The sequence below is a fragment of the Petaurus breviceps genome, unplaced genomic scaffold (genome assembly GCF_028583685.1).
Source record: "Petaurus breviceps papuanus isolate PSGF00001 unplaced genomic scaffold, PetGlider_PUasm1.0 90779, whole genome shotgun sequence".
Classification (NCBI taxonomy): Eukaryota; Metazoa; Chordata; class Mammalia; order Diprotodontia; family Petauridae; genus Petaurus; species Petaurus breviceps.
This window is the reverse complement of record NW_027187344.1, coordinates 10,262,399-10,281,874: the sequence shown is the minus strand read 5'-3', so window position 1 is coordinate 10,281,874 and position 19,476 is coordinate 10,262,399. Positions and strand designations below refer to the sequence as shown.

Here is a 19,476-nt window from a genome sequence, read left to right as displayed (position 1 = left end):
TTATTAATTGTTTTGGACAGAAAAACACCAGAGGGCTTATTTTAATGAACATTGACAGCAATTTTAATAAACAGGTAAATGTGAACAAAAAAATGTACCAGCAAGCAAATCACTGGGGAAGAACAGGATGACGCGCTCACTGCTGCAGCTCTGAGCACGGCGTGCGTTTCACGGGAGGGGGGGTGGACACACGACGGGTACCATAATGTAGTGTGTAGCGCAGGGGATCACCTTCACTACAGTAGCAATCTCAATAGGGCTTATTTTTGGGGGAGGGCTTATTTTAGAGGAATCTTACACAGTAAGGGGAGGGCTTATTTTCAGGGAAACACGGTAGAAGCCATCCAAATGGAGCTATGTGCAAGAGGCCCAGTGCTGCCGCCTTATGGTCATGTCTGGAAGCACAGCCAATTGCTTGGGGGCAGGACAAGCTGCCTATGCTGCCACTTTCTGGTCCCAGAAGGCATCACATCATGGAAGCCTCAGCCTAGTGGGCTACCATTTTTTTGCAGCTATAATTTTCTCACTGCACTTGAGCCTCATCTGTAGGCAGTGTGATGTGGTGCCAAGTGCACTGGACTCTGAAACCTGTTTCCTCCCCTGTAAAGTGGGGATAATTACTGCCCCACCTACCTCACAGGAAGCATGAGGACCACCTAAACTTTCTAGCTAGCACAGGGCCCTGCACACAGCAGCCACCTAATTGCTGTTGAGATGATGGCTATGAAGGTGCTTTCTAAAGCGTGAAGGGCTGCTGCTGTTATGCACAGCATGAAACTGGAACATAAAGGGTTTGTGAAAGCAAGCTATGAAAAGGAAGGGGCACTGCCCCACTTTATTTCCTGGTTAATTGTCTGTTAAGACCTCCATCCCTCTTGCCCCCAGGCGAGGCAGGGTCCCGGAGAAGAACTGGTTTCAGTCTTGGGGTCATTCTTCATCCATCTTGCACCTGAACAAATCAGGTCCTGAGGCCTCCCATCAGCAGGGAAGTCAGAGTTGCAGTCGGTCTCAAGGGCAGCATTTCATGATGCCTTCAGTCGGGCCGAGCCCCAGCCACAGTGATATGAGATCGTAGGGTAGCCAAGGAGATGAGGATGGCTTCCTGGAACAGAAGAGACTGGAAAGACCTAACCTGGCAGTACTGAGAGGGAGTACCCTGGTTCCCAGATCTCCAGTACAGGGAATATCCCCGTATCATTCCCACAATATACTCTTAAATATGTTATATTTAACATATGTTCAATATGTTCAGGCAATGTTATTCTTTGGGGGCATAATATGGAAGCAAGCATCTTTCTGGAATGTGTCCAGTTTCTACCTAAATAACCTAAATCTGTAAACCGATGGGGTCAGACTAACTCATTTCTAAAGGATCTCCTCATCCTAACATTTAATATCCTATGACTTCATCTTTCCATCCACAGCCTAGAGCACCAACTTCAGATGGGCAAAGGATGCCTGGGGAAGTGAGAGGCAATGATCAAAGGAGAAAGGAACCCAGCCTCCCAAGCTGCTGCTACAAGCTTCAACATTCTAGAAGAGTACCAAGAGAGGCATGCTGAAGGCCAACATGCCCAGTGGAAAAGGAGGCAAGAGGAGTTCTGCAGGGGAAAGGTCTTCTGGACAGTTCCAGGGTTCAGCCCTGGACAGTCGGGGAAAGAAAGTGATGTCACAGGAAGGTGGGAGCCATGGGAGAAAGGTCACTTAAGACTCTTACCTCAGTACGAATGGTGCGGCTGCCCTGTCCTGGACAGGTGTTGAGATAGAAGTCAAAGAGAATGCTGGGATCTGTGACCTCTAGGTTGGGATCAGCCTCAACACCAGCCTCTAATCCCTGGAGGCCCCCAAACACCACAATGGCATGGCTTGAAGGGGAGAGAAAAAAAGATATGAGCAGAGGGCAGAGGAGGGTGAAATCAGGCGCTCAGACTGGGGTGTTCATGACACTTCCAACATTTGTTCAAATCTTATTCAGCCTCCACAGCCCAGCTCACATGCCACCCTCGTTCAGGAAGCCTCTTTAACAGCCATTCCTTCTCTGGATTTCTAAAACACCACACAAATGACCACAAGCTTCTTTTATGCGTAGCCTCTACACTGACAAAGAGAAGCCTTCAGGAGACAAACTCACTGCAGTCCTTGAGTATCTGACGAGCCATCAGGTGGAAAAAAGACCCACTGCTCAGCTTGGGCCTAGAGGACAGAACTAGGAGTGCCTGGTGGAAACTATCGTGAGGCCAACTTTGGCGTATAAGGAAAAAACTTGTCAGAAAGAGGTAGACAGTGGTTGCATTGATCAGAATCCTTAAGTTGTTCAAAGCTGCCTTTAAAAACCAAAAACATGGGACAGCTAGGTGGTACAGTGGGTAGAGCACCGGCCCTGGAGTCAGGAGGAGGCAAGTTCAAATCTGGCCTCAGACACTTAACAGTTACTAGCTGTGTGACCCTGGGCAAGTTACTTAACCCCAACTGCCTCATAAAACAAAAATAAAAAAAACAAAAGGAGATAGTGGGTTCTCCATCCCTGGCATTGTCCAGACAGACTGGAGAAATGCTTGGCAGGGATACTGCAGAGGATTTTCCTTCAGGCATCTATCAGACAAGCTGGCCTGTGGGGAACCCCCCTCATTGTGCAGCCTTCCCATCCCAAATCACTTCATTTCCCCAGATGGGTAATAAAGTCTGGCAGAGGCAGACTATACATTTTTTGGCTTCTCTCAGAGCTAGGCACATAGCAGTAGCTGTGACAATTGGTAACTAATTCGAGTCCTCTCCCATGGCTTTGGTGGTGATAGGGTGAGGGCATAGAATGGGTATAGGAGAGACAGGAGGAGGGAATGATGGTGACTTGAGTTCCAGAACATTAGCCAGTTCCCTAGCTCCTCACTATCCTGCTTCCTCTGACCCCTCATCCCCACCCCCACCCTGGTGCTTCTGTCTCTGACAGTAGCTCACCTGAAGTTGGGAAGCTGGACTGAGGCCAGATCCTCCCCTCGCTCTGAGGTTCCTATAGTCAGGTCATAGCCATCCTTAAAGGGGCCCTCAGCAAACACCGCACCTGGAGAGAAGAGTCCAGCTTAGCTAAGACGAGATACAGCTCAGGCAACCTCTCCTCCCTTCCACTCAGAACTCCTAATTCTGAGACCCACTTCCTGGGTGGTGCCTAAACTGGGCCAAGAAGAAAAAACTTCTGACAGCTGGAAGAGAAGCTAGGTGGCAAAATCAACAGAGCTCTGGGCCTAGAGTCAGGAAGGCCTGAGGATGGCCACTGACACGAACTTGTGGTGTGTCTCCAGGCAAGTCACTTAACCTTTGCCTCAGTTTCCTCATCTGTAAAATGAGCTGGAGAAGGAAATGGCAAACCACTCCAGGATCTTTGCCAAAAAACCCCAAATGGGGTCACAAAGACTTGGACATGACTGAAACAACCAAGCTAGTCCAGGGGTTCTTATAAGATGTATGACCTTAAAAAAAAAACACTTAACTATTTCAATATAATTGGTTTCCTTTGTAACAAACATTATTCTGAGAAGAAATTACCAGTATGCCGAAGGGACCTGTGGTACTTTGGTTAAGTTCTTAACTTAGGTTAAGAACCCCTGACTTGGTCAAAACCTCTCATTTTACAAAATCAAGGTCAACAGAGGTTAAGTTGACTTGCCCAGATCAAATAGCTTGTAAATAACCAAATTCAAATGCAAACCCAGGTCTTTTGACTCCAATCCAGTGTTCCTTCTATTGTACTATTTGTAACCTTGAAAATCTTTCAGTTGGGCAGCTAGGTGGCACAGTGAATAGAGCACTGGCCCTGGAGTCAGGAGGACCTGGGTTCAGATCTGGCCTCAGACACTTAACACAAAAACTAGCCGTGTGACCTTGGGCAAGTCACAACCCCAATTGCCCTCCAAAAAAAAAAAAAGAAAAGAAAATCTTTCAGTCCCCCCTCCCTGCCCCCAATTTTACAAATGGTGAAACAGAGACCCAAAGCTTGGACATAACTTGTCTGAAGTGACACAAAGATAAGAGGCATGGCCTGGATTAAACTTGGGAAAAAAAACCTCCCAATTGTCAGCCCATTGCTCTTTCAAGCACATTGGCCAATGCCCCACTATGGGCAGGAGGATCAAGTACTCACTGAGACAGGAGGCCAGGCGGACACTGTAGCCCCAGTAGAGGCCAGCATGTGTTCGGGGCTCCTGGCTTGATACAACTCGTCCCTTGAGGCTCTTGCTCTCTGGAAGGGAAGAAGGAAGGAGACTGTGAGACCTCTGCCCCCTGTAAACCCTGGGCCTCTTCTTCAAGCCCAACCCTAAGAAGGGCTTCCAGCCAGAGTCAATTTATTCAATAAACATTTGCTAAGTGCTTCCTCTATACAGAGAGCTGTGCTAGCCACTGAAGATATAAAAATGTAGAAAAGGCAGTCTTAGTGTTCATGGGGCACAATCCAACAATCAATGACTAAATGCCCATTATGTATCAACTCAAAAATGAAAATGTCCTTAAGGAGCTTATAGTTTTAATAGGGAGAAGCCAGGACATATGAAATGTAGATGAAATATGACAGAGACAAAGCAGACCCAGACAAACTGCACAGAGAAAATCTGAGGAGGAAAGTCCTAAGCAGGGACTCCTCAAGGTCCTTGGGTCTGCCTCTCACTTGAGCCTTAGGAGAGGGGCTGGGGTGGGCGGAGCAGGATACCTGGGTTCTGCTGCTGGTCCAACCGCACAGTGACTCTCAGACCAGGTTCCAGGTTCTTGTCTATCTGCACCTCCTATAGAAGAAAGAGGCTGTGTCTGGGCCTGAGCAAGGAATCTCCCCTTTACCACCCCAAGAGAAGACCTGAGAAATTAGGTATGTCTATTGGAGTCAAGAAGCATTCATTAGACTCCTGCTATGTGCAAGGCATCGTGCTAAGCCAGTGAAGGCCACAATCCTCCAGGCCTGGGGGCCCCAGGCAGGGTACCTTTTTCATGCCACAGTTGACGAAGGAACCTCGTCCAGGCCGGGTAGGCCTGTCTAACACAACCCCTTCCCGGTACTCCAAAACCTCCTCCTGCCGAACGTGGTGAGGACTGTCTAGGGGATTCAGCAGCCCTGAGGAAGAGGGAGAAGTGAACCGAGGGTGGCCACAGGATACAAGAAGCTCCAGAGGGTACAGGGGGGCTGGAGGAAAGGGTCTAGGCTGGGCAGTCAGGAGATTTGCTTGGTAACTTTTGAGCTATGTAACTAGGAAAAAGTCAGAGAATGCCACGGCTAGAAAACACTCTGAAGACCAAGTGGTCAAATGCGCACATTTTAACCAAGGAGGAAACTGAGGCTCACCATGGGGGCAGTGAATGAAGATGGCATCTGCTCTCAGTGACTTTGACTTACCCCAGATCAAACATGTAGAGTGAACATTCCCAACCTTCCCTAAGATCTACTTAACACCTATAATCTGGATTCTAAGAGCAATATCTCATATTTTATATGAAGCTTTAAGGTTTGCAAAGCACTTTTCTCATGAGCCTGTGAAAATACTGCAAGCATTACCATCTTCCCTACACAGGAAGCTGGGGTGGGGGCGGGGCAGAACAGGAGCTCAGGACTTTGGGATAACTCCAGGATAACTGTTCTTTCAGACACAGCTACAAGGATGGGGATGGAGGGGTGAGATTTAAGAGCTGGAGCGATGACACCGAAGATATGGAGAACAGCCAAGTTCTTACCTGCAAACTGCAGATCCTGGTGTTTGGGGAAGAAGGCTTTCCTCAGGTACCTAGGACAGTTATCCTCAGTGAATTCCCTGGGGAGAACTTCCCCTCCAGTCCACCCAAGCACCTTCCCTCCTGGCCCTGCTCTCCAATCCTCCCTTCCTCCCCTCTTTCATTCTGGGCTTGCGACCCAGGGACCTTCCCCCATCCCCAGAAAGAGGCAAGGTTGGGGGAGGGGGGGGTTATTCTCAGAGGAGAGGCTTCCACTCGTTCCCCTCCTTCTTCTTCTTCCCCTTTCCCCCCAGGACAAATTTCTTCTTACTGCGGGCACTCCAAGTACTGGAGAATTCGAGCCAGCTGCACCGAGGCCTGTCCTTTTTTCCCAATGCCAACAAATTCCCCCTCAATGCTCCTGGAAAGAGATGAAGGGTTAATTGTCTCAGAGGCTCAGCTCCTCCTAATGCTTCTGAAGCAACTGGCCCCATGAGCAGGAAGGAAAACATGATCTCCTGCCTCCTCTATCCAGGAAGTGGGCCTCAGCTCCTCTTTCATTTGACTGGAATATTCTGGGCCCTGACCTCCACAGGGTCATCTGTATGTGCTGAGTAGACAGAGGCCCTATTCCCCCACCCTTCTCTCAACACTGCCCCCTCCCCCTGGCCTGGGTAGCCACTTACTTGACGTCTTCACCCTCTTCATCAAATACCACAATCTCATCCACACAGAAAATGGCACAGGCCCGGGCAATCTGGCCAGCCAGATAGGTTCGAAGCTCCAGAGACTGGGCATTGTTGAGGATGGAGCCAGGGAGGGCCACACTCAGGGTGTATGATCGCCCTGGAGGAGTCAAAGGGGGGGACATGGCATTCCATGATTTACCCAGTGAACCTTCCTGAACTGGGCCTAGAAACCAGATCTCCTGAAACCTCACCTCCAAGCTTTCCCTGACACCCCTTTTCCCTCATGCAGCCTCCAGGACTGCATGCACTGGGGCTGCTTTCTAACCATTCTAGACCCTCCTCCAAATCTCTTTCTGAGGGTCCTGTTCACAATTTACTATGCCACTGGAAAGGTGTTAATTACTGAAAATAACTCCAAGGATTTTTTTTTTTAGCAAAGTTTCTTAATGTAGTTGCTCTAGAAATCCAAGTTCTAATGCTAGCTCTACTAACTTGCTGTGTGGCCTTGGTGAACCACTTTACCCTCTCTTGGCCTTGGTTTCCTCTCCTGTAAAATGCAGGAATTGGCCTAGATTCTCACAACCCTCTCCCATCCTGAAAGGCTAAGCTTTTATGGTTTTCTAATGGCAAAATGTGACACATGGTGACCAGTGAGTACACAAGGGGCCATGGCAGGTTTGTGACTGTGTGGGGAAGATGCTTAGCCCCTCAAATCACAGGCTGATGTAACCCTGAACAGCCCTGTGCACATCTCCAAAAGGAGACACCAGCCACCCTAGGCCTAGTGAAAACAACAAAAAGTCAAGGGAACTGGAGAAAGGCCCCTGGGAGATACCGTTTGTTTGCTTTTGTGTTTCCTCAGCCTCTTCTTTCTGCTTCTCTGCCTCTTCCTGAGCTCGCTGCTTCTCTAACTTCTTTATCATCTTCAGCTCTCTCCATTTCTTCTTCTCTTCTTTCCCTGGAAAGAAGATCTTCAGATGAGGCATGGGGATGATAGAATAGGTTTGGGGTTGGGACAGAATTAGCACTGGCCTGAGGGTAGCATTTCTGAAAGCATGGAGCCATGGGAAAATCCTGAGGGAGATACAGAAAATGGAACAAGTTCCAAATGATGTAAATTGTGTGGAATACAAAAACTCACATTTAGGTAGTGCTTTATAGTTTGCTTTCTTTGAGATGGAAGGCTTAAGCATAATTATCTCTGTTTTTCAGTTGAGAAAACAGAGACTGAAAGATTCAGTGACTTCTCCATGACCACATGGCTAGTGTATGTTTGAGTAAAGACTCAAACTCAAATCTGGAAACTCCTTAGTCCAGTAGTTTTCCCAATGTATCATGCTGCTTATCAAAGATTTAAAATTGGCTTATGAACAAAATGCTGGCAGAATGTAAAACAATCAACGATACATAAAAATAACTGAAACCTTTAGCACTTTTTAAAAACAAACCCCAAATGGTTTTGTTAAACCTAACATATGAAGCCTGCATGAAATTTCCTAAGAAAATATGGATGACACTTAGGTTTTCCGAAATTATAAAATAAAAATCTAATTTATTCTCTCATGAATTTTCATAAATATTCAGCTACTTAATCCATCTCGAAGAAGACATCAGGTATTCTGTAAGTCTAAGTTAGTTTGGCCCCATTCCCACTTTTTCTTCCCTCCCCATCCTTTTCTTCCTGGGCTTTAAGACGATTGTTACACAGATATTTTAGATGGCCACTGTCCTATGCCATTAAAGATGGCCATCTTCCTGTGGCCATACTCCCTTACTACTACCTCTACCTCAGTCTCTGGCCCTGGGACCCTGGGCTTCTAGTTGGTAAGCATTAGATCATAAGCCCTCGAATGTTCATCTGGGCCTGATTCCATGCTACCTTCCAGCAATACCTTGCCCATCTTCCTACGACAACATTGAAATCAGTACTCTAATCAACACTGCCAAAGCAGTCCTCCCTGCTCACCACCCTCATCAATGTAGTCTTACCAAATTAGAATGAAGCTTCTTGAGGGCAGGGATTATCTTCCTTACTTGTATTTATAAACCCAGTGATTCCCATACTGCCTGGCACAGTTTGAGCTCTTAGTAAAGTAAATGTTTTTCCACTCCATCTATTGCAGAAGAGGTGTGATATGGGTGTGGTATATTGTCACACTTGGTTATGTCTGTTAGTTTTGCTGAACTGCTTTCTTTCTTTGTTACAAAGGATGGCTCTTAGGGGAAGGAAGTGAAGGGAAAAGGGAAATATATGGTGATGCAAAACCAAAAGGTAGTAATAAAATTAAAATTTTAAAAAAGGGATGTTAAATACCACCAAAAGGTCTACTGCACAGAAGCAGTTTGGCACAGCGGCAAAACCACTGTAGTTCGCTGGTAAACTTCAGTGGGGTCATTTACCCTGCTTGAACCTCAGTTTTCTCTTCTGTAAAATGAAGGTTTGAGACTATAATGTCTTCAAGGTTTTGTCAGCAATTAAGTTCTAGCATTCTACAGGACGCCAAATGGGACATGAGAGTGACACTATGCCTAGAAACCAACTAAAAACAACAAAAACCAACCACCCTAAATTATTCCAGTCTTCGGGTTCTTACTCTCTTTCTTCAATTTCCTCCACTCGATTTTTCGTACTTCTCGCTGGAAAGGAAGCAGATCAAAGTCTGAGCCTGTTCGCCATTCACCCCTCCATTCAGGCAGAAGCTGAGCCTTTATGCTGGCCGGACCAAGCCCGGAGCCCAGCCGTGAGCCGAGCTCAGACCCCGGCCAGGACCGAGCCCGGCCACGCCCTGCACTGCCCCGACCCCCTACTCTCAATCGCCCCCCTGAACTCTGGCAGCTCCGAGCCGCCGCGGGAAGGCCACACGTGGGGTCCCGGGGTCATCTACAGCCCCCTAGAGAGCAGGCCTGCTAGAAGACTCTCCATACTGCGATCCGCCTCCCACGGACAGTCCGTCCCCGGGCCATGCGGCCCAGCAAAACCCAGGATCGCGCCAGCCCCACCAACTCACCTGGGCCCCACGGGGCTGCTTCCCCACGAGCGCCGCCATCTTGCACACAGAACCTCGGTAGCCCGTCCCCAGCCAATCAAAGGGGAACCCTGGAGACCACACCCCCTCTTCATTCAGTTGTCCAATCAGGGAGCTCGAGGTGAGTGAGGGCGGAGGGAGGGGGAGGCACCAGGTCGCAGGAGCACGTGTCACTGAGCCCTAGGCTCACCTGCTGTGTTCCAGCTGTTCTGAGCTGCCCAGCAGAAGGCTAAGGCTTTGCTCGAGCTCCCACCCCAAGCCAACCCCAGTCTGCCTTGCGGAATAATTGTCCATTATATCTGTGCGCAGGGTCGGAATTAAACCCCAGCTGCCAGATTTTTTTTTTATTTCTTCCTCATTCCAGCTCCGTGGAAGTAGTCCTTGGATTGTCATACCATTTCAAGCAGCCAAAGCAACTTGTTCAAGGTGAATTTAGAGGTTGAACCTTGACTAGAAACCAGGTCTTAATGACTCACAGCCTACCCTGGCTCGAGCAGTGCTGAGACTTTGCACTGTGTAAAAGTATTCTTCTCCTAGATTTCCTGCCAAGCTGCATCCTAGTGAGGTTGTGACCATGAGCTCCTGATGTCCTCTAGCCCAGCAGAATGAAAGCTTAGAGATCTGGGATCAGGCTAATTCTACCAAGTTTTGACAGATTCTGACATGTCAAAGCCCAGCGACTGGCAGTTTTCCAGACCTACCTACCTCAAGTAAGTATGGAGAGCTCATCCATCACCCTTGGGTCACCCACCAGGTGCCAGTGTGCAGGTATAGCAGTTATTAAGACAGACTGCTAAAGTCTGAAGAAGGTTGCATTCTGCATGAGTGCAGATGAAGCCATGAGTCTTTCAAGTATACACACTATAATAACTAGGCTGTTTTACTGGTGGTCAGTATTTTCAGATACATTAAGAGAGGCAGGCTACTTACTAAGGGGTTGAAATCAACCAGGACTGAGGAGAGTGCCCACATCAATGATCCTTTATCTTCACTGTCTTCTGGTTCAGGCTACCTGTAGAACATTTATGAGTGTTTATATGGAGCTTTCCATTTTCTTTTTTTTTTTTTTTTTGGTCTTTATTAACTTGTTAGTATACCTTGAGTTAACAAGATTCAGTTCCCCAGTTCTTTGAGTTTCAAATTTTCTCCTCCCCCATAGTGGCATACAATCAAGTACAGGATCTGCAGATACTTTCACATTAGACATTAGTCAGGTTATAAAGAAGGACTGTATCAGATGGAATTGATGGGGTGTTTGGGATCTGTGTTTGTAATATCAATTTTGTAACATCAGTCTGTAAAACCAATTTGTAAAACCAGTCTGTAAAATCACATTCCCCCCCACCCCCCACCCCCAGCTTCAGAGCATTAACTCTGCCCAGAAACAACTTATGAATTGTTTATCTCAGCTTGGAATAATAACAAGCTACACCTATGAATCCTTCACAAAAGTATCTATAAACATTCCAGCTTAGGCAACTATTATCTCCCCCTTGTATAGTGTCCCACTGCCCCCATGAATCCTTCAATACCCTATCTCTAGGTTAACTCCTTAGTAATTATCCACATACTGAGTCTCCATTAGCCTTGGTCCCCAGACATCAATCTTGTCAAACATGACACTGGTACCGTGTTTCCCCGATAATAAGACCTATCTCTCCTGCTTCTATGATCTCTTTAGGATACAACCCTAGAAGTGGTATTGCTGGGTCAAAGGATATGAAATTACTTATCGCCTTTTGGGCATAGTTCCAGATTGCTCTCCAGAATGGTTGGATCAGTTCACAACTCCACCAGCAATGTATTAGTGTTCCAATTTTCCCACATCCTCTCCAGCATTTATCATTTTCCTGTTTTGTCATCTTAGCCAATCTGACTGGTGAGATGTGGTACCTCAGAGTTATTTTGATTTGCATTTCTCTAATCAATAGTGATTTAGAGCATTTTTTCATATGCTTATAGATATCTTTAATTTCTTCCTCTGAGAACTGCCTGTTCATATCCTTTGACCATTTATCAATTGGGGACTGACTTGTATTCTTATAGATTTGGCTCAATTCTCTGTATATTTTAGAAATGAGGCCTTTATCAGAGACATTGGTTGTAAAAATTCTTTCCCAATTTCCCACTCCCCTCTTAATCTCAGTTACATTGGCTTTGTACAGAAGCTTTTCAATTTCATGTAATCAAAGTTATCCATTTTGCATTTTATAATGCTCTCTAATTCTTGTTTGGTCATGAACTCTTCCCCTCTCCATAAATCTGACAGGTAAACTATTCCTTTCTTTTCCAGATTGCTTAGAGTAGTATCAGCCTTTATACGTAGATCATGCATCCATTTAGACATAATTTTGGTATATGGTGTTAGATAATGGTCTATGCCCAATTTCTGCCATACTGTATTCCAGTTTTCCCAGCAGTTTTCGTCAAATAGTGAGTTCTTATCCCAAAAACAGGGATCTCTGGGTTTATCAAAGAGTAGATTATTATAGTCACTGACTGCTGAGTACCCAATCTATTCCACTGATCCACTGCTCTATTCCCCAACCAGTACCAAGTAGTTTTGATGACTGCTGCTTTATAATACAGATTAAAATCTGGTATAGCTAGGCCACCTTCCCTAGCATTTCTTTTCATTAATTCCCTTGATATTCTGGACCTTTTGTTCTTCCAAATGAATTTTGTTACTATTTTTCCTAGTTCTATAAAATAATTTTTTGGTAAATTGATTAGTATGGCACTAAATATGTAATTTAATTTAGGTAAAATTGTCATTTTTATTATATTAGCTAGACCCAGCCATGAGCAATTGGTGTTTTTCCAATTAGTTAGATCTAAGTTTATTTGTGTGAAAAGTGTTTTGTAGTTGTGTTCATACAGGTCCTGGCTTTGTTTTGGCAGGTAGATTCCCAAATATTTTATAATGTCTACAGTAACTTTAAATGGGATTTCTCTTTCTATCTCTTCTGTTTGATTTCATTAGAAATATACAAGAATGCCAAAGATTTATGCGGGTTTATTTTATATCCTGCAACTTTGCCAAATTTATTTATTGTCTCAAGTAGTTTTTTACTTGATTCTCTAGGATTCTCTAAGTATATCATCATATCATCTGCAAAGAGTGATAGCTTGGTCTCTTCTTTGCCTAACTTGATTCCTTTGATTTCTTTTTCTTCTCTAATTGCTACTGCTAACATTTCTAGTACCAGATTGAATAAGAGGGGTGATAGTGGACACCCCTGTTTAACCCCTGATCTTATGGGAAATGCTTCTAGCTTATCCCCATTACATATAATACTTGCTGATGGCTTTAAATAGATGCTACCTATTATTTTAAGGAAGGCTTCATTTATTCCTATACTTTCTAGTGTTTTTAACAGGAATGGATGTTGTACTTTGTCAAAAAGCCTTTTTTCTGCATCTCTTGAGATAATTATGTGGTTTTTGCTAGTTTTATTGTTGATATGATCAATTATAAGATGGTTTTCCTAATATTAAACCATGCTTGCATTCCTGGAATAAATCCTCCCTGATCAAAGTGTATTATTCTTGTGATAAGTTGCTGTAGTCTTTTTGCTAATATTTTATTTAAAATTTTTGCATCTATATTCATGAGGGAAATTGGTCTATAATTTTCTTTTTTATATCTTTTTTTAAATCTCTTCCTGATTTAGGTAACAGTACCATGTTTGTGCATTAAAAAGAATTTGGTAGGACTCCTTCTCCATTAAATTTCCCAAATAGTTTGTAGAGTATTGGAATCAATTGTTCTTTAAATGTTTGATAGAATTTGCTAGTAAATCCATCTGGCCCTGGAGATTTTTTCCTAGGGAGTTCACTGACGGTTTGTTCAATTTCTTTTTCAGAGATGGGGTTATTTAAGTAATTTACTTCTTCTTCAGTTAATCTGGGCAGCTTATATTTTTGTAAATATTCATTCATTTCACTAAGATTGTCAAATTTATGTGCATATAATTTGGTAAAATAATTCCTAATTATTATTTTAATTTCCTCTTCATTGGAGGTAGATTCACCCTTTTCATTTTTGATACTCATAATTTGGTTTTCTCCTTTCTTTTTTTTTTATCATATTGGCTAAGGGTCTATCAATTTTATTGTTTTTTTCATAAAACCAGCTCTTAGTTTTATCTATTAATTCAATAGTTTTCTTAATTTCAATTTTATTAATCTCTCCTTTGGTTTTCATTATTTCTAATTTAGTATTTAATTGCAGATTTTGAATTTGTTCTTTTTCTAGCTTTTTCAATTGCATGCCCAATTCATTGACCTCCCTTTTCTCTAATTTATTCATGCATGCACTCAGGGATATAAAACTTCCCCTAAGAACTGCCTTTGCTGCATCCCACAAATTTTGGTATATTGTCTCATTATTGTCATTCTCTTGAATGAAATTACTGATTGTTTCTATGATTTCTTATTTGACCCACTCATTCTTTAGGATTAAATTGTTTAGTTTCCAATTAATTTTTAGTCTGTCTTTCCATGACCCTTTATTGCATATGATTTTTATTGCATCATGATCTGAGAATGATGCATTTAATATTTCTGCCTTTCTGCACTGAATTGTGAGGTTTTTATGTCCTAGTACATGGTCTATTTTTGTGTATGTGCCATATACCACTGAGAAGAAGGTATATTCCTTTTTATCCCCATTCAGTTTTCTCCAGAGAGCTATCATACCTACCCTCTCCAAAATTCTATTCACCTCCTTAACTTCTTTCTTGTTTATTTTGAGGTTGGATTTATCAAATTCAAAGAGGGGGAGATTAAGGTTCCCCACTAGTATAGTTTTGCTCTCTATATCTTCCTCTAATCCCCTTACCTTCTTCTCTAAGACTTTGGATGCTATACCACTTGGTGTATATATGTTAAGTAATGATATTGCTTTGTTCAACATGGTGCCTTTTAGGAGGATATAGTTTCCTTCCTTATCTCTTTTAATTAGATCAATTTTTGCTTTTGTTTTATGTGAGATAAGGATTGCTATCCCTGCTTTTTTTACTTTAGCTGAGGCATGATATATTTAATCCAGCCTTTTACCTTTACCCTGTGTGTATCCCTCTGTTTCAGATGTGTTTCTTGTAAGCAGCATATTATAGGATTATGGTTTTTAATCCATTTGGCTATCCACCTCCATTTAATGGGAGAATTCATCCCATTCACGTTCACAATTTATGATTACTGTCTGTTTCTTTCCCTCCATCCTATTCCCTCCCCTGTTTTTATGCTTATATTTTTCTCGCCTTCTCCCTTCCCCTCCTTAATAGTTTTCCGTTTGACCACCACCTCCCTCAGTATTCCCTTCTTATCAGCCCCCCACTCCCTTACTTCTTTCCTCCCTTCTAACCACTCTGCTTTCTTAGCCCTTCCCCCCTCCTACTGCCTGTTGATGGGGGAGGGGGAGGGGTTTATGGGCGGTGCCATGGTTGTTTTGAATGAATATGTATAAGCTTGATGGGGTGATCTCCATATAAGGCCATGGGGTGATCACCATATAAGGTCATAAATGTAAGACTGCGATGTGATTGGCTCGGACTCGCTATATATTTTCTCGTGTGAGAGGGCGCTCTCTCTCTCTCCGCCATGTAACTGCTGAAGAATAAACCACCCCGCTTCACTCCTCCGCCTTCTGTCTGGTGTTTTTCCCCGTGAGGGGCCGGTGACGACCGAAGACCCGGGATGGGTAAGTAAGAGGGCTGTAGGGCTAGTCGTCTAGATCTGTTGTAAGGGCAAACGCCCGCAACAGCCTGTAGAGTATTTCTAGTGACAGAAACAAATCTCATGCAAAGCTCTTCTCCCTCCCCTCTTTCCCTCTATTATGATATGTTTTGTCTCTCTTCTCCATAGAGTCCTATGCTTAACTGGTTGTGTTATTCCCTCCTTGCACCTGTAATGGGAATGCAAATTTGGAAGATCTTTCCTGCCCCTAGGCCAAAGTGCACCTGAAGCCTGGGGTGGGAGGCTTGTTTTTCAGTAGATACTTTTTGATTGGCCAGTGGGTCCAGAAGGTTATTACATTCTCTGATCCAGGAGAAGGCTATATAAGCCCTGATGTGAGGCTTTGTTTTGGGGGCTCACTTTGAGAAGTGTTCTGTGATTTGATATGGATTCTGGGAAGCCGTTGTCTGGAGCCCCCCCCCCTTTGAAAAACCCAGATGTTGAAACCCAGATGTTGATTGGGTATGGATGTAATGGCTGGACAGTTTGGAAAGCTGTCTACTTGATCTGTTTCTGTCTTGATAATTCTCCCTGTATACTTTGAAGTTCGGGATGCTGACCTTTTTCCCCTGAACAAGGTAAACGATATATGGTTTGACTGTTTAAAGTAAGCTTGTTAACCCATTTTGAGTTGCTTTCCTTTATCAAAGCAGATCCAACAACCTGTATGGGCAGCAAACCCTGAGGATGCTTGGGGTGCTTGCCGCTATAGCACCAGAACCAATGAGGGAAAAGTTCATATAATGCTCATCTCCCTCCCTTCTTTCCCTCTACTATATTGTTTTTATGCCTCTTTGTGTGGCATAATTTACCCTTTTCCACTTCATTCTTTCTGCTTCTTCCATTGCAGTCCCTTTGTAGCCCTTAATAACGTTTTTTAATAATCATTTTTTGTAATTTATACCCATACCCCCTACTTGTCTATAAACAGTTTGCTCTTATTAAATAACAGGATGTGTATGTGTGTGTTTTCCTTGTTCACCTATGACTCTCTTGTGTCTCGTAATTGGAGGTTGAATTTTCCATTGAGCTCTGGCTTTTTCATCAGGAAGATCTGGAAATCCATTATATTGTTGAATGACCATCTCCTTGCCTGGAAGAATATGTTAAGTTTCTCTGGATAGGTCATCCTTGGTTGTAATCTGAGCTCTTTTGCCTTGCGAAAAATTGTATTCCACTTCCTCTGATCTTTCAGTGTAGAAGCTGCCAGATCCTGTGCGATCCTCACTGTGATTCCACAATATTTGAATTGTTTTTTTCTGGCTGCTTGTAGTCTTTTCTCCTTTACCTGGTAGTTCTGGAGTTTGGCCACAACATTTCTCAAACTTTTCAATTTGGGATCTCTTTCAGGAGGTGACCAGTGGATTCTTTCAATTTCTATTTTACCCTCTGGTTCTAGTATGTCAGGGCAGTTTTCCCTGATGAACTCTTGGAAGATGTTGTCCAGGCTTATTTTTTCATTGTGATTTTCCAGTAGGCCTATGATTCTCAGGTTATCTCCCCTGGATCTGTTTTCCAGGTCAGTTATTTTTCCATTGAGATATTTTACCTCTTTTTTCTAATTTTTCATTCTTGATGTTTTGTTTGACTTATTCTTGGGTCCTCATAGAGTTATTTGCTTCAATTTGGTTGATTCTTGTTTTTAGTGAATTATTTTCCTTGGTTAGTTTTTGGAGCTCTTTTTCCATATCACACATTTTTCTTTTTCAGGAGCTGTTTTCTTCATTATAATGTTTTTCTAATTTTGCAATTTTGATTGTAAAAAAATTATTCATTTTATCTTCTATCTCTCTAATTTGGTTTTCAAAGTTCCTTTTCAGCTCATATAAGAATGCTTTCTGTGCTTGACACCAGTTCCCTGTTGACGCTTCAGTTGTGGGTGCGGAGTCAACACTGTCTCCCTCTGAATTTGGTTCCTCCCTCTCAGGATAGTAGGACTCCAGGGTCTTTGTCTTTGTAGTCTGCTTTTTACCCATTTTGAGACAGGGTCCTAGCCATGCCCTTCCTCTAGGGTTCCCAAGCCTTTACTGCCCCAGGTTTTGCCCTGGGGCAATAATTACTATGTTGGGGGGGGGGGGAATTGGAGCATCCTGGGTTCACTCTGCCATCCTGGTCCCTGGAAGTCCAGATAGGGGCTTTTAAAATTTCTGGGCTGTGGACTGGTAGTCCCCAGGAGTAGCCACTGCCCCTGCATTTGACTTTTACCCTGCTCTGTCCAGTCGGCCCTGTGGTGATAGGCCTGGCAGTGGCCCTTGTAGTTGGTGGGTCAACTTGCCACCACATTGATCAGGCCTCGTCCAGGTCTCTGTCTGCGAGCCTCAGCGTTGGGCCTCTATCTGTGTACTGTGGCATCTGGGCCTCTGGAGCTTTCTATTTTCAAGTGTTCTGCATGGATGAAGGAACAGAAGGATAGTTTGAGAAAGTATGAGAGGGGGTCAGAACATGAGCTGGGGTTTAGTTAAGGTTAAGTGTAGGCCTAGGTCAGCTTATTAGACTGGAGCTTTGGGAAAGAAGCATCTTAGGGTCAGGTCACATGGAACTGTAGAATACAAATAAGTATATAAGTTAGATAAGTAGCCTCTGTGGCTGGAGGGAGTCAGAACATCTGATCCAGGAATCAGGCTGGTCCTAGATAAGTTAGCTCTGGGTTTTCCAGTTATACTACTCATTCCAAACTGTGTAGTCCTGGTTTTCCCATGGGAAGCAGCTGTAAATCGGAGCCTGCCTGATATCTGAGATCCATGGCTCTTCCCTGTTCTGGGATTCCAACCAGAAGATGTTAGTTGCCTTTCATGATTATTTACATTTTTAGATACTATTCTTTGGGTACTGGAATCAGCAAGGACATTGATAATCGCCAAGGCCTACTTGACATCATTGTCTGTCATCTTGAAACTGAACAAAGTAGTATTAGAAAACTTAGTGACCTATAATTACCTTCTTTGTTCTATTACTCTATAAAAACCTTACTCATGGTATCAATAAATGAATTGCATTGATGATCTCACCTGGCCTAAGATTATTTTTCACACTTTCTTGGTCCAGTGTGTTATTTTAGAGTTGGCATAAGAAACCACTTAGAGTTGACCCTACATGTGGCAATGGTGTCAAACTAAAATGGGGGTGAGGGAAACCACTGTTTAGTCAGTCAATAAACATTTATTAAGTTCCTGTTATGTTCCAGGCATTGTGCTAAGCACTAGAGATACAAGAAAGAGGCCAAAAAAAACCAGTTCATGCCCTCAAGGATCTTACAATCTAACAGGAGAGACAATATGCAAATAAATACAGGGTGTCCCTAAAGTCTGTACACATAGGAAATTTCATTAACTATGTATGTTTTTTTTCTAAAGCAATTGGGGTTAAGTAACTTGCTCAAGGTTACACGGCCAGTTATTTTGTGTGGGTGCCAAGCATTTGAGGCCAAAACTGATCCCGGGTCTCCTGATGCTGGGGCTGGCGCTCTTACTCACTGCGCCACCTGGCTACCTCTAATATGCATATTTTCAAGAAATGAAATAAAATGAAATTTTCAACAACATTTTATTTAATTAGCATAAATGACATTTCATAGGAAGACACAGGAGACATTAATTAAATTAAATCATCTCATTAATATGGAAAATAGTCTCCAATAGCTAATGAGAGCTTTTATTCCATATGAAATTGTCATGGCTAAAATTTATACTATTTATTTTGCTTTTTTTTTTTTTTGAGGGGGGAAGGTAGGGCAATTGGGGTTAAGTGATTTGCCCAAAGTCACACGGCTAGTGTTTTTGTGTGTGTGTTAAGTGTCTGAGGCCAAATTTGAACTCAGGTCCTCCTGATTCCAGGGTCAGTGCTCTATTCACTGTGCCACCTAGATGCCCCTAAAAAAATTTATTTTAAAACAATTCTTTGGTATACATATAATTTTACCATTTATTAAAGACATTTGCATACTAATAAGATGGATATGCTTGTTTATTTTTACATAAAGAATTAAATCTTGGCAGAATATTTGATACTGTAGGACATGGAGGATCTTCACCATTTCTCATAGTTGATCAATATTTTGATTTTATAATCATCAGTGCAAAGAATGCCACTTTACATAAATATGTAGTATAGAGCTTTGCATGTGATTTGTTCCTGTCACTCTTGATGCGAAGAAGAAATAGCATACTTCATTAATGTTGCAGCAAGCACCCCAGAGTCCCCAGGGTGCCTGCTCACACAGGTTCTTGGATCTGCTTTGCCAAAGGAAAGCAACTCAAAATGGGTTAACAAGCTTACTTTAATCAGTCAGACATATATCGTTTACCTTGTTCAGGAGAAAAGGTCAGCACCCTGAACCT

The 19,476-nt window shown here is 43.3% G+C and overlaps 1 protein-coding gene across 1 annotated transcript in view; it reads right to left on the bottom strand.

Annotated features, from left to right (window-relative positions):
• Positions 1 to 36: 36 nt before the first annotated feature.
• SPOUT1 (SPOUT domain containing methyltransferase 1) overlaps positions 37 to 19,476 on the bottom strand; it is a 151,934-nt gene continuing 132,494 nt past the window's right edge. The window contains exons 2-13 of the mRNA XM_069069435.1: positions 9,383 to 9,430; positions 8,969 to 9,011; positions 7,210 to 7,332; positions 6,372 to 6,531; positions 6,017 to 6,106; positions 5,710 to 5,759; positions 4,965 to 5,095; positions 4,700 to 4,772; positions 4,136 to 4,234; positions 2,956 to 3,058; positions 1,718 to 1,865; positions 37 to 1,102 (exon numbers count right to left, since the gene is read on the bottom strand). Of these exons, the coding sequence (XP_068925536.1) occupies positions 1,034 to 1,102; positions 1,718 to 1,865; positions 2,956 to 3,058; positions 4,136 to 4,234; positions 4,700 to 4,772; positions 4,965 to 5,095; positions 5,710 to 5,759; positions 6,017 to 6,106; positions 6,372 to 6,531; positions 7,210 to 7,332; positions 8,969 to 9,011; positions 9,383 to 9,421 (1,128 nt within the window). The 5' untranslated portion in view covers positions 9,422 to 9,430 and the 3' untranslated portion in view covers positions 37 to 1,033. The remainder of the gene's footprint in view (positions 1,103 to 1,717; positions 1,866 to 2,955; positions 3,059 to 4,135; positions 4,235 to 4,699; positions 4,773 to 4,964; positions 5,096 to 5,709; positions 5,760 to 6,016; positions 6,107 to 6,371; positions 6,532 to 7,209; positions 7,333 to 8,968; positions 9,012 to 9,382; positions 9,431 to 19,476) is intronic.